The 14,420-nt window shown below is 31.3% G+C and overlaps 1 protein-coding gene across 1 annotated transcript; it reads left to right on the top strand.

The window, feature by feature from the left end:
• Positions 1–230: 230 nt before the first annotated feature.
• HELRODRAFT_169045 (hypothetical protein) lies at positions 231–3,937 on the top strand (the record flags this gene model as incomplete). The annotated part of the gene is made up of 2 exons (XM_009014879.1): positions 231–519; positions 3,915–3,937. The coding sequence occupies 2 exons, from the start codon at positions 231–233 to the stop codon at positions 3,935–3,937; spliced, it is 312 nt and encodes a 103-aa protein (XP_009013127.1).
• Positions 3,938–14,420: the final 10,483 nt, after the last annotated feature.

Raw genomic sequence — 14,420 nt, 5'->3', positions numbered from 1 at the left:
TGTTTGTATGTTTGTATGTATATATGATGGTATGTCTGTTAGTCTGTTAGTCTGTCTGTCTGTATGTATGTATGTATGTTAAAACCAAAACATGATGAGTGACCCTGAACCGTCAAACATCAAGTAACAAATGGATTAACACTTTGATTTGTCGTTAATTGCACATGTTGGCATTCAGTTGGATATTTTCAAGCACACAGACACGCAGGAACCGCTGCAACAAGCACGAAATGTTGTTAATTGCGAAAAACAGTTCCCTGCTGTCGCCTGATCTGACGCTGATCGTTTTGCATATTTCCTTAAGAAATTTAAGGGTACTGGGGTCCATCGGGCCAAGAACCTCGATGCATATTGGCAAGAATTCCATCGAGGGGAGGGCGTTCCCATATTTTTTCATTTTCTCGTCCGCTGCCCTGGCCGCGGCCAAACCGCATTCTTTACTTGTCAGGTTTACGTATCGTTCGGCGAGGGTGCCAGGAACCATAACATCCCACGCCAAACATCTGCCGGCTCTCCAAGGTATTAGCGTGCATCCGTCCGGCGCCTCCTACCATCATGCGCAGAAATGCCGGATGGTTCCTTGAGAACCGGGATTGAAGCCTTGGAGAAGAGCCGACAAATGTAATTGTTTAGCGCTGAGTGACGTAGTTGACGGCCCCCACCCAGGCGAAAAACCAAACCGTGGTGCCCCAACTCGTCCGCCCCTGCGCCACATCGGCACGTGTATTTATTCTGAATGACCAGGCCAAGTCTAAAGCCAATGGCAAATCTCACAGACTCGTCGTCAAGCCTGGTGCCCACAGAGGTGTTAGGCCACGATCTCAACCACCCACAGCTGGCAACGCTGGACATGGCCAACAAACGAGTGGTGGAAAAGTCGTCACCGCATGAAGACAACAAATTTTGAAAGATTTTTTTATATTCTTCGTTCAAAATTTGGACGTGCGTGCGTACGTCCAAATGTATGTATGTATGTATGAATGCATGTATGCATGTGTATGATTGTATTTATGCTTGCATGCATGTAGTAGTATATTTTTATGTAGAATATTTTTTTGTATGTATGAGTATATGTATATTGTATATTGTAACTTGTATATATTTTTATATAAGTGTATGTATAAAATATGCAAAATAAATATGAAGAAAATATTACATTGTTTAGTTTTCATGTTTGTGTTGTATTATATTGTACTGTTTTGTATGTATTATTTGTGTTGTATTGTTTTGTGCTGTATTGTATGTACATCGCGTTTGTATGTTTGTATCTATATGTGTGTATCATTTGTTTGTATATATGTATATGTACATAAAATTTTGGTACGTTCAAGATGCATTATATATAGATGTGATGTTTATGAATGCTTAGTTGGTAATGTTTTTTTTTTGGAAAATTTGAATTCTGTAACTGTAACTGTGACAATTTTTTTATTAAAATTTTCTATCGATAGTTTTGTTGAAGCCAAACGTGTTAACATGGTTTCATTGGCTGGTATTGTTGTCTAGGTGAATAAAGACCATGTCATTTTATTTCATTCGCTTATTTTATCAATTTTTATCTGATAAAAAAAAATAAATTAAAAAATACATTCAGGCCTTTTTATGTTCATGTCGATAACATTGTACCTTTACATATCAAGGATTTGTTTAAAATGTAAAAATGGTTTCTACAAGAATGTTATAATCATGACTTATAGAGTTTTTTTACAACTTTTTTTTACATATTTTTGAATTCACTGGATTTTTTTTTCATAAATTTAAAATTAACGTTGACACATTAATTGCTTTTCTGTAATCGTTGTTGTTGTAGTTGTTGTTATAAGTTAATGAGTTGTTAATGTTGACGTCATAAATTTTCTCACATTGTGGTTGGCAAACATCACGCAGACATTGTTTGTTCGCTGGCAAAATGTTTATCGTTCACATTAAAGCCAGCAGAGTTAATTTATGCAATTTCTATCACAGAGGCTTATTACGTGTTCTTTCATAAATTATAACATTCATACCCTGGTTCGCTGTATGCATGTACTTTTGTGGTAGGTTTGTGTTCATTAACTCAAAAGCAATCAAGTTTTTGATATAATTTAATAAAAATGTTTTGGTTAGGGGGTAACGTAGGGTGTAGAAAATTTGCCCTGGGCAAATCCCTCATATACCCCCTAGACTGAAATTGTTGTTTTTGTGCCACTACCACTAGTCACAAGTCAGCAACTATTAATTTCTCTGTAAAGTTTTTTACATAAAGTTTTTTAGGAAAGACTTTAATATTAACTCAGTTTTAATTAACAATTGTATTTTATTATGGACACGTTTAATGAACAGTAGAAACAAAAATAGTTAATTTATATTTTTTCTAAATTTTTTCATTGCTGTTCAAATGTCTTAATGGAAATTATTGATACCCATATAAGTATCTGAAGTATGCGCCCGTAGCGATTGCTATGACATGCAACCGTCCAGAATATCCACACCTTAGTAGGCCACTATTTTTGTATTCATGTGTCGTGCATTTGCCGGAATTAAACATCAGTGTGTATTATATAATATGTATGCCAGTTCTCGTAATAATGTATTAGGCTGTGTTTTAAGGTAGGATCTGTTTTTGCATCAAGGTTGTACGTACCTGTGCTTGATTGCCAAATATAAAATATATAATTATTGTAAATTAGGTATGTAGCATGCAGGCATGTGTGTTGGTATTTATCTATTGAGGAAGTTTTGTATTCATATCCGGTCATATTTCATGACGTATGTTTGCTGCACCTGTGTTCGTGTTCTTCTGATGCTTATTTGAATGTTCTGTACAATTGTTGTGTCTTTATTGGTTTTACTGGTATTTTAATGGATAATTTTATAACAAATAGGGTAAGGATGATGTTTGAGTACGATGATGAACATCAAAAAACTACTCACCCAATCACTCACTTACTCACTCACTAGTTCACTCACTTATTCACTAGTTCACTCAGTAGTTCAATCACTCATTCACTCACTCATTCACTCACTCACTGCCATTATGAAGTCAAGCCGTCAGACAGCATTCTTCTGTACTGACCATTTGGAATTTTTTGGGGAACCACCTTGAAAACATCCTCAACTAGCAGTTTGTTTCTTGCATAATGTATTGGGCCAAACAAACAAACACACAAACTGATCACTTGAATTCAACTTGATTTAACCGTAGATATCATGATATAATGATATAATATTTATTATCTAAAAATCTGCATTTTGATCAATGCTTCAAAACTAGTTAAGCATGCATGTTGTCACGTTAATCAATGTTAATCAATGGCTCATTAAAATCAATTTTCAATTTGATTTTCTATATTCAAAAAGAAAACAATCAAACTAATTTATATGAAAAATGTGGGGAAAAATCACAAAAAATTAAAATTAAACTCAAATTTGAAAAGAATAATATTTTCTCGAGGAATTAAATTTGAAAATTTCACATTTTTAGCCAACTCTGCAGTAACGAGATAAGTGAGGGAGGAATTTGTCCAGCTGCTCACAAGACTTTGGCTGCATTCACACAGATGATAATCAATCCATTTTTAAACCATACTGTAACAACAAACTAACTCCGTTATCATCATTAATCTGTGGTTACGAATATAAGAAACTTGAAATTATAAATTCAGAGAAGTAATAAAGTAATAATAATAAAACATATCAAAATACGGAGTAGACAAAATAGGTTTCCACATAACACGTGCACTTTTATAGTACACATGCACTTTTATAGTACACATGCACTTTCACAATGCACTTGCAATATAAATTTCTCTTTGTATTTTACAAGCACACACACACATTTTTCCACCTACCCACACACACACACACTCACATTTTACCACACACACACACACACACACACACACACACACACTCCCACAAATATACATGTGCAGTTGAAGGTGTGGCAGCCATGTAGTGGGCCACATTAAAGTAAGTTTATGTTATACGCTAATGTGCGGCTGTGCACTTTATACGTCAACATAACAACGTTATTTGCTGTTAGTTTGACTTTGAAATGTCGCGCCACAAAATGTCTGCTGCTTGATGCCATATACCCGCGTTCGTTTGGGTGTGAGTGTATGTGTATATGTGTGTGTGTGTGTCTAAGTATTTAAATGGTTATGTGTGTTTGTTTTTGTCGAGTGGCCATAGAAATTCTGCAGAACTTCATCTTTCTTCAGTGTTTGCTGAAGAAATTTTTTGTTTTAAAATTTGATAGTTCGGTTGGTTCATTGGCTTGTAAAACATTGCAAACATTAAATTATAAAAGATTTTAAAGAAGTTATTTTTCTATTTATGGACTGTTCATAAAAGGATGTAACCCTTTTTGCACTATCTTGAGTTTCTCTACCTCCGTCACAAATTTTTTGACCACCTGACATCATTTATAGAAAGCCCACTATGTGGTACTATGCTCGCTGAATGTTATAAATTTTTATTCAATTTTATTTATATATTTAGAGATTTTAACACATTGGGCGCTCACACATGTACACACACATTAACACATTAACAAACAAAACACACACAAACTATATATATTATTATTTGCATAGTGAATTTGTATGTAAATATGTAATTTGTTTCAGTATTAATCTAATTATATGGTGAGCACTGATTTGTCCCATGGAGCTTAGAGTTTATCGGCTTGCAGTAATTTAAAGACAACAAGACATTCAACATGACGCAAAAAAATTTCACAACAACACAACACAACACAGTACAGTGCAATACAACATAACAAAAACAGCGCAGTGATGAGTGCAAGCAAACATGCAATCTAGGAGAACTGCAAACAAAATCAAGTTCCAGTACAAACAAATATTTATAGGCTGTCTAGAATTTTATCTCCTCATTCATTGGGCTTCCCTATAGCTGGGAATCTCAACAAATGCTTTACGATTGATGTCTCGGTATATCGCCCTTCTATATCGAGACGTTGTATCGAGACACCAATATCTTGAAGTACATGGATGCGAAAAACCATTAATATTGATGCCAGGAAATTTGGAAATGACGTAACGAGTGTTTCAAGTGGATGCATCCAACCAGAGAGCAGGCACTATTTATTCATGGTCTCTATCTTCCTTCTGTCTATTACGAACTTGCCTAAAAACATTTGCTCTCAGAATGTTCTCAGAATGTTTCTTGTAACTCGTGCGCTATACAAATTTTGCATTGAAGTTTCCATGTGCAAATTTTACTTCTACTTAGCAATTTTAACGTTTACAATCATTTAATTTTTTTTTGCAGTTCGCGCTACAAATTACGGGGTTGTATTGCTGAACAAGGATTGTTGTATCGGCATTCTTGAATTAATTCAACGCAATTCATCGTTTGAGTTGTTTGATTGTCTGTCGGATCATACGAGCCAGCGATTGTCATTGGAATGCGTCTTTGAAGATACACAAGTAGGTGTAGTTATTTATTTTCGTTTGGGAATATTTTTTTTATTGATTGATCCTATTTACAAATACAGAAGTTTGACACAAGTGTGTGGTTGGGAAAGTTGAAACATTTCATTTATCTGCATTAGTTCAATTATAACAAATTCTTAATTATTAATCAAAATAGTTGAAACAACTAAGAATCAAAAACATTAAATTTAAAACAAATTTGATAAATTTGTTATTGCAACAAACCATTTCGATCAAAAACATACTAACGAGACTATTGAATTTATGTTTGAACAAATTTTACATCGGGTTTGGCTAGTTTTATTTCTAGGAAAATGTTGGCGTTCATAAAACTCTGAAAAATTTGAACAAACAGATCTAAATATTTTCTATTTTGTTTCCATTTTCCGATTTGCAACACTGGAAATAACGTTTTTCTTTGCGTCTCACATTTCAACAGCTTCCAGTTAAGTATTTGTTGTGATTTCATGTAGCTGAAACAAGCAACTTAATGATGTATATTAGATAGCAAGACGTATTGAAGGTTGGAACAGAACAATGTACACAAACAGATACGCAGGCAAGCAACACAGCATGTATCCATTTTTCAGTTTTTAATAACACACCGCCACGTTACAAGCCAGTCAACCGTGAATTTTTTACGCATTAGATGTGCAACCAACTTTTTAACAATTTTGAAAAATCTTTATAATATTTTTGTGAATAGCTCAAAAGTGTTTTGAAAATATAAAAATGAACTCATGCAAAATACATTTATCGTTTAAACCTTGAATGTAACCAAACTGTTTTTAAGGTTTTTTTTTTATCAAAATAGAAACAAAAGCCCAATTTGTTATTATTACATTAAAATAGTTTTTTTCATCAATAAGCACAAAATTTTAGTAGACTCATTTATTTTCCTTTTGTTTAGAAATATCAAAATGTAATTCACACGTTCAGTGAGCTTCATGAACGGACTTAAAAAAAAATCAATTATTTCTCCAGTTATGCAGAGAATGAGATGAAATACGACGGTGGATTAACATTTGAATAAAATTCCAGATTTCTCCCTTCCACTTCCAATCTGATCCTTCCTGCTTTGTTTCTCATTTCAACGAATTGCATTAAATATTTTTCTGGGGCCTACATTCTGAAACAACGAGGATCTATTTTATTTTATGGAATTCACCCTCGCTTGAATTTTAACTGTTGTTACTAATAATGAAAAAAGTAATAATAACAATAATAATAATAATATATAATAATAATAATAATAATAATAATAATAATAATAATAATAATAATAATAAGATATTATGCACCGTAATGATGGTGATGATGATGATAATAATAATAATTATATTTGAATTTCTTTTATGTTTATTTTTTTAATCTATCTTTTTAATCTGAATGCGAACCAATTTTTGATTTGGTAGGAAAGGGTGTTTTTTAAATAAGGCAATGTTGAGACAAAATATTTTTGGCTTAAGTTTGTGTCCCATCAACTTTCAAGATGCAATATTCCATTTTCCTATCCAATGTCATTTAAGTTTGGCAATAAACAATCATAAAACTGTTAAATAGGTACATTCAAATGGTTGGCAGTACATACTCATTGAAGTAGTACAAATTTACAAACATTTGAGTACAGCAGACAGCACACACGTACGGAGCGACATCTTGAAAATAAACAACAATACAAATCTACACCACACCAAGCACACATTCACAGATCCACACCACACACACACACACACACACTCTCACGCTTACACACACAATCAAACATACAACACACACACACACATTAAACTCAACGCAAGCACACGCATACAAAAACAAACATAAACAAAACACAAACACACACACATACACATACACACACAGAAACAAATTCACAACACATACATACACAAACAAACGCATTAAACCCATAGAGCGTGTAGGAAGAAATCATGCCCTGTTGCATTAATGTTTGCAATATGCAAAATTGTTTGAATTGTGGCATTCCAACCAACCCGAATGAGCAATTGTAAGGGGTATTTGAGGGGGCACTCGAATAAACGACCCCAAAGCTTAATGGGCCGCATCAAAGGACATTTTTGATAATGACGGAATCAAAATAGAAAAGACAAGTAGAAATGTAAAGGACCTTTTAAGGACCTTTGAAAAACCTTTGTAGAACATCTGCCAGTTTTCATCGTTGTTGTTGTCGTTGTGTGTGTGAGTGTGCGTGTGTGTTTGTTTGAGTGTGTATGTGTGTGTGTATGTGAGTATATACTGTAAGTGTGTGTGCGCGAGAGAATTGGTGTATGTGTGTGGCATTTCCATTCTAGTAAAAAAATTTATACAATATAATATTAATGATAATAAAAATAATAATATTCCAAATCATCATCACCATCGTCGTCGTCGTCATCGTCGCCACTACCAATCACCATCATCATCAGAGACATCAAAGAGAATGGCAAATGAACGTTGAATAACATTTTGAATTGTCTTCCAATTAATTGCTGGATAGGGGAGCGTATATCAGCCTTGAAGGCAGCTTCAAATTTTGAAGTTAATTGTTTCTATTCTTCCGACACTTTCTCTTGCCCGCACGCTCGTCCATACGTAAATATCCATACAATTATTCATCACACACACACACACACACACACACACACACACACACACACACACACACACACACACACACACACACACACACACACACACACATACACACAACATACACACACCACACACACACACACACACACACACAGACACACACACGAACATACTCTCTCTTCCACATACATGTGCTCGCATAAAAACACGTACACACACAAAATTTGCGAGTGTTGTACATCCAATCATGCACACACAAACACACACACACGCACGCACACTCATACACAAACTGCATATTTACATGTCTACTCTTCAATAGAGGAAGTAATTTATATGAAGTATTTATAAAAAAGAATGACAGTATAAATAAGTTGGAGGCCTGTACGCTAGGGAATCAACATGAGTGTGTGTGTGCTTCAATTCAAGTCATCGCACACACGCACAAACATGCACAAAAACATACAAACATACTCACATACACACATATTTGCTTACATGCAAACACACACAAACTGCTGAAAATCCTCATTTAGAAGTTGGCAGAACACAATTTTCACATTTTAACATTAAAGAAAACTCAAAGTTTACGATGATTTCACCAGGTATAATTAGTATTTTTAAGGAAAATGTAGTTACTAGCTATCATTCTTTAATTAGAATTTCAAACTCTTCAGGTTAGAAACATCTGCATGCAACTGTCCAACGAGCTTAAACTCATGATATTATGAATAAATTATCATTAATAATTTCTTTAAAATATAAATCTTGCATTTAATCATAAAAATTTTTTTCTAAAATTAATGTTTAAAAATTTATATAAAAAAAACATTTCATGATTCATACGTTGTTTATAAATTACGGAGTTACTCTCTACTAGATCATCGTGATCATGTCTATAACTCCATGACAGAAATATTCTATGGTCTCAGCTCCTGGCATCAGATTACGTAATATGGAGATGGATGGAACAATAGACAGCACACGGGCAAGCAGTTTGTTTCAACTACTCCTTATACTAAATGTCATGTTTGATGTAGTTGTCGTGGCTCATGTTACTTGATGCATTTAATCATTTACGTACTGCTTGCTCGTTCATTATGTAGAAATATTTTATATAATTCTCATTCATTATATTAGAACCATGGGTATATTCGTGAGTAGAACTTAGTATGTTGAATGTTATACTGACTCTTATGATGTTTCTACTCATATGTTTCTATTCTAAGCTTATTTCAATCATTGCTGAATGTCTGTTCATTCTGTAATTGAATTTATAAACTATTTGAGATTATTAGATTGAGTTAATTATGTAATCTGCAATGTAATTTATAATTTATATCTATTTGAATATTATCATCTTTTAAAAATCTAGATAATCGATTTTTTACAGAATATTTCACAAAAGTTTAAAAAGTTGGACGATGTGGAAAGTTGAATTGGTTCGTTTTTCAACGCACCTACCATAACTTACTATCAAATCGCATTATTTTTTACAATTGTTAGAAAAAACAAAGCATCTCAAATTCCAAATCATTGAAAAAAATTTATAAATAAACATATTTTTGACATATATATGAACCTATATACTTGAAAACACAAAACTAAACCTAGGTATATAGAAATGGATACACACAAAACTAAACATAAATATAAACAATTTAAACATACAAAACATAGGGATATATACAAATAGACATATAAAAATAGATACATGCAAATTGATACAAAGAACGTGTTGACGTATAAATATAAATTCTCATGTGCATATTGTGAATGTAGATATGTGTATGTGTATATGTGAATAAATGTTAGCATGAATTGTTGCGTGTTGTGTATGTCATAGAGTGGATATTAGAATGGTATTCTTGTTATATAGTGCATAGTGCTCCATTCGTTCATAAAGTCTCGAAAATTGCGCCGGTTTCGTTCGACCTGCTCTCTGTCATGTTTGTCGGTTGTCGAGTTGGTTAAATTTGGCATGTTTCTGGATTATTTTGTTCAAATTTAATTAATTTAAAGCGTTTTTTCTGCAATAAAATCTAGGATAAATTGACAGTTTTTTTGATAAGTGGTGCAGGAGATAATAAAAGTTTTTCATAAGTGTCATTACAAAATTGGTTGTTAATTTTTTAATTTCAATGCTAACTTTAATCCGGATTTAGAATTTTTATTTGAATGTTAGAAATACTAAAACTGTTTTGAAATATTTTTTACAATTTCTTTTATACATTTTACAAGTTAATTTTATTTTTGCATTTTTTTAAAATTTCATCCATCCACATTACTATTAATTAAATCAATAAATACTCTAATTTCTATTTAAATAATAATTCGGAGTATAATGTTTAGTTCGATTAATCTATAAAGTTTAAGTAGTAAAAATCGGTAAATCTAAAAAGGATATACAACTCATTTACACAGCACACAATTCATCATTCAGCATATCTTACAGAGTTTTCCATCTTACAGCAAGGACATGTGATTAGCGACATCAATCAAACCCAAACATAATAATTAAACGAGATCAGTTTAATTTTTATTTTATTGTAATTCCAACAGTCCGGCAAACATTTAAATGTGTCAGTCAGCCAGACATACAAATTTATTTTTGTTGTCGTTTTTTCTGTTGTTGTTCGCATGCCTTCTCATTCCCACAGCGGGATTTATGCTCGCCCCGGTCTTCTGGAACACTTCCAACACAATGTTAGTGTCTCTTTTTTTTTCTCTATTCCCAGTGGCTTTTAATTTGTTTCTTAATTCGCATTTATATTCTAAAAGTCGTTCTAGCAACTTCCTATCTATGATTAACCCAAATTTAAAATTTCACACTAGAGGTTAACTCAAAAAACATTCAATACGATTTATGTTATGTTATAGTTATATTGATTCTAAATGTTTACCGAACCAAATTTAATGATTGAAATCAGATTTAATTAATTTCAATAAATTTGATATATGGTGTGTATATTAAATTAATTAATTTATTTATTGAAATCATTTATAAGTTCACATTATTTTTCTACGTGTAGCGCGTTACTAACATACCCTTCCATTGGATGATATATAATAAATATGATATATATTCATATATCTATGTATAGTTGTATACCATGACCAGGGTTTATAATTTATCAAGAAAGTTGATTTAATTAACGGAATCGTAGATCATCCCTGCCGTCAGCTCTCAAACATCGTTACATTCAAAATCCATAGACGAATGTGATCTAGTTTGTTGTCACGTTCAAATGAATGAAAACAAAATACATCATTATATCCATCGTTTTATTTATATTTTGTTTGTCAGCAGTACTCTGTAGTTGTAGATAAAAAACATTAAAAATTATTAGCTGAACCATTTCCAAAACAAAGAATCAAAAATGTCTAATAATTGTTTTGTGTGAAAAGCTTGACAGCTTTCTCACAAGACAAGAGTTTAAGAATCTTTTTGAATAAAAATTGTTAAAATCAGATGAAGTAACAACGCACGTTTCTAAATTGGGCGGCCCATCAACTTTTTTTAGTTGCTTTTTTTAGTTGTTTTTTTTAGTTTATTATAGTTATACAAGGATTAAATGTTTTGTCATTTTTATCGTTATCTCGATATATCTCGATAATTCTTGTTCAGAACGTAGTTTGAAATCACATTAATTGAAAGCTTGATGAAATAACTGCTATATAATATTAATTAGGAATTAACATTTTTAAACGTCTTTACTTGTTTTCCGTGGTTTAACAAATAACATTTCAACCTGGAACCAACAAATTTTAAATTACTGAAGAACTTTTTCATTCAAATTTATTAAGAAATTGGTTTAAAAAAATCCGCGATCGAGTTGTTTTATTTTTTATAAAATCCAATTTCGTAATAAATTGTAAAACTAAAAAAAACATCTGTAAAGTAAGATTGTTAATACTTTCGATAAATTAAAATATAGAGTAATAAAATTTTTACTTCCTTTAACAATATTCAATTAAAAATACAGTAACCTACATCCGTTTTATAATTAACGGAAATATGGAAATATTTATACAACTGTCTACCAGATTTTATAATTACAATGCAAGAGAAAGAAATTATAATGGATTTGTGTTAATTAGTTTGAATAAGTACAAACACACTTGCTCACACAAACAAGCACACACGCACACACGCACGTGTGTAAGTATTATATTAATTATGTTATTTTTTATGTGTTTTATAGCACTAAAATATTCAATAATTCAGATTCAATTAACTAAAGCAATTTATTTAAAAAATTCCTGGTCAAAATAGAACCTATTTCATTCACAATACATCATAGCAAATAATTTTTCTATGGGATGTTCATTTCAATTATATGAATCATTCTCACATTTATTATCATCGGTGTTGTTAGGGTTTAGTGCTGTTTGTTTTAACTGTTTGTCTAACTAGATCAAAGTTTAAACTCCAACAATCATCTTTAAAGTCATTAAGTTATATTATAATTATATTATATTATTTCATTATAATTATATTATTTCATTATAATTATATTATATTATTTCATTATAATTATATTTTACTTACAATTAGATGTATTCTTCTGAACGTTATCATCTGCTTTAATACTTAATTCTTACTTTAATACTTAGTACATGCTTGGATTCTTTATTACGTGATTTCCATATTTTATTTGCTATGACAATTTGTAAATTTCATAAAAACTGAGGTAGGTAAAAAACTATAATTTACACACACTGTATAATTGATTCTTTTATTTTTGTTTTCAAAATTTTGTAATTACGTTTTCAGTATTATTATTTTCTTTTACAAAAAAACAATTTATGATTTCGTTACTTTGTGATGTGACAGAATAGACAGACATTGAAAGGCTAGTAAAAATTATTTTGTATGTAGATGTAGTACTTTGTCAGCCAAGTCGCATTGGAATGGTTTGGTTTTTAGTCCGTTATAACGTTATTTTGTGATCTCCAGTATTTTCACGTGTTTGTTGGACAGGAGCTGTAAATCTTAAATTTTTCAAATGAAAATAATGTCAAAAGTCTCTATGGGCTTTTTTTCATGTGCGTGTGTTTCTTGTTTTTTTTTATTAAATTTGAAAAAAAACCCAGATAGTTTCGTGTAGATTTTGGTTTTATTTCAAATTCATTCACTATTTAATTTCTAAATTATGAAAAATTTAAAATAATTTCGTTTTAAGAGATTTTCTTATCCTTAAATTATTTTTTTTTAAAGTTTTTAAACTATTTCCAGATAAAACTTCAGCTACGTGGTCTGAAATTTAATTTAAAAAAAAGAAACAATTAAAATTTATGAACTTGAAGATGTCCTGCTTGCTTGATTGTTTGGATGGCTCGAACATTTTACTCCAATCAAAAACGCAATTAATATTTACGAAGCTTTAAATAATAATTTAAATAAAATAAAATAAAACCAAAGTGAGATGTGGTTAAAAAAGTGAGTGGTGGGGGTGAATTACTAAATGGCATGTGGAAGACAAAGTGATAGGTGAATTACAGTGATGTGTGGTGAATTATGAAATGAAATAGGTATGACAAATTGAGATGTGGATGACAAAGTGAGAGGTGAATCAAAAAGTGAGAGCTTGATGAAAATAAAGTGTAGCAGTTGTGGAATGACAGATGAATTTTTCTCACCATCTCCATCCATTTTTAATATTCCCACATCCATTTAATGGTATGTCAGTTGAATTAACGCTAGCGTATCTCTTTTTTTTATCACTAGAACGATTCAAACCTCATACTCCATTTCTCTGTTAAACAAATTGGATAGATGAATGAATGAATGGATGAATAAATAAAAGAAGAAAAGATTGAATGGATGAATGAATGAAAGAAGAAAAGATTGAGTTAATGACTTGTTGGATGAATGAATGGATTAATGGATGAATGGTTGATTGATTGATTGAATGAATCAACAAATTAAATAATTAAGATGATAGATTAAACTAACATAAAACTGAATGAGTGAATGTCATTCAGTGACGCGTATAATTTGATGCTGTTATGCTTCTATGTTCATTCAACCATTTGAATAAATGAATGAAAGAATGAATAAATGAATGAATGAATGGGTGAATGTATGGGTAAATGAATGAATGAATGGGTGAATGTATGGGTAAATGAGTGTGTGAATGAATGAATGGGTGAATGAATAAATGAATGAATGAATGAATGAATGAATGAATGAATGAATGAATGAATGAATGAATAAATGAATGAATGAATGAATGAATGAATGAATAAATGAATGAATGAATGAATGAATGAATGAATGAATGAATGAATGAATGAATGAATGAATGAATGAATGAATGAATGAATGAATAAATGAATAGGTGAATGCATCAAAGAATGACTATATGAATGAATGATTAAAAA

The sequence above is a fragment of the Helobdella robusta genome (genome assembly GCF_000326865.2).
Source record: "Helobdella robusta unplaced genomic scaffold HELROscaffold_14, whole genome shotgun sequence".
Taxonomy (NCBI): Eukaryota; Metazoa; Annelida; class Clitellata; order Rhynchobdellida; family Glossiphoniidae; genus Helobdella; species Helobdella robusta.
The sequence above is the reverse complement of the archived record's forward strand: the minus strand, read 5'-3'. Positions and strand labels throughout refer to the sequence as shown.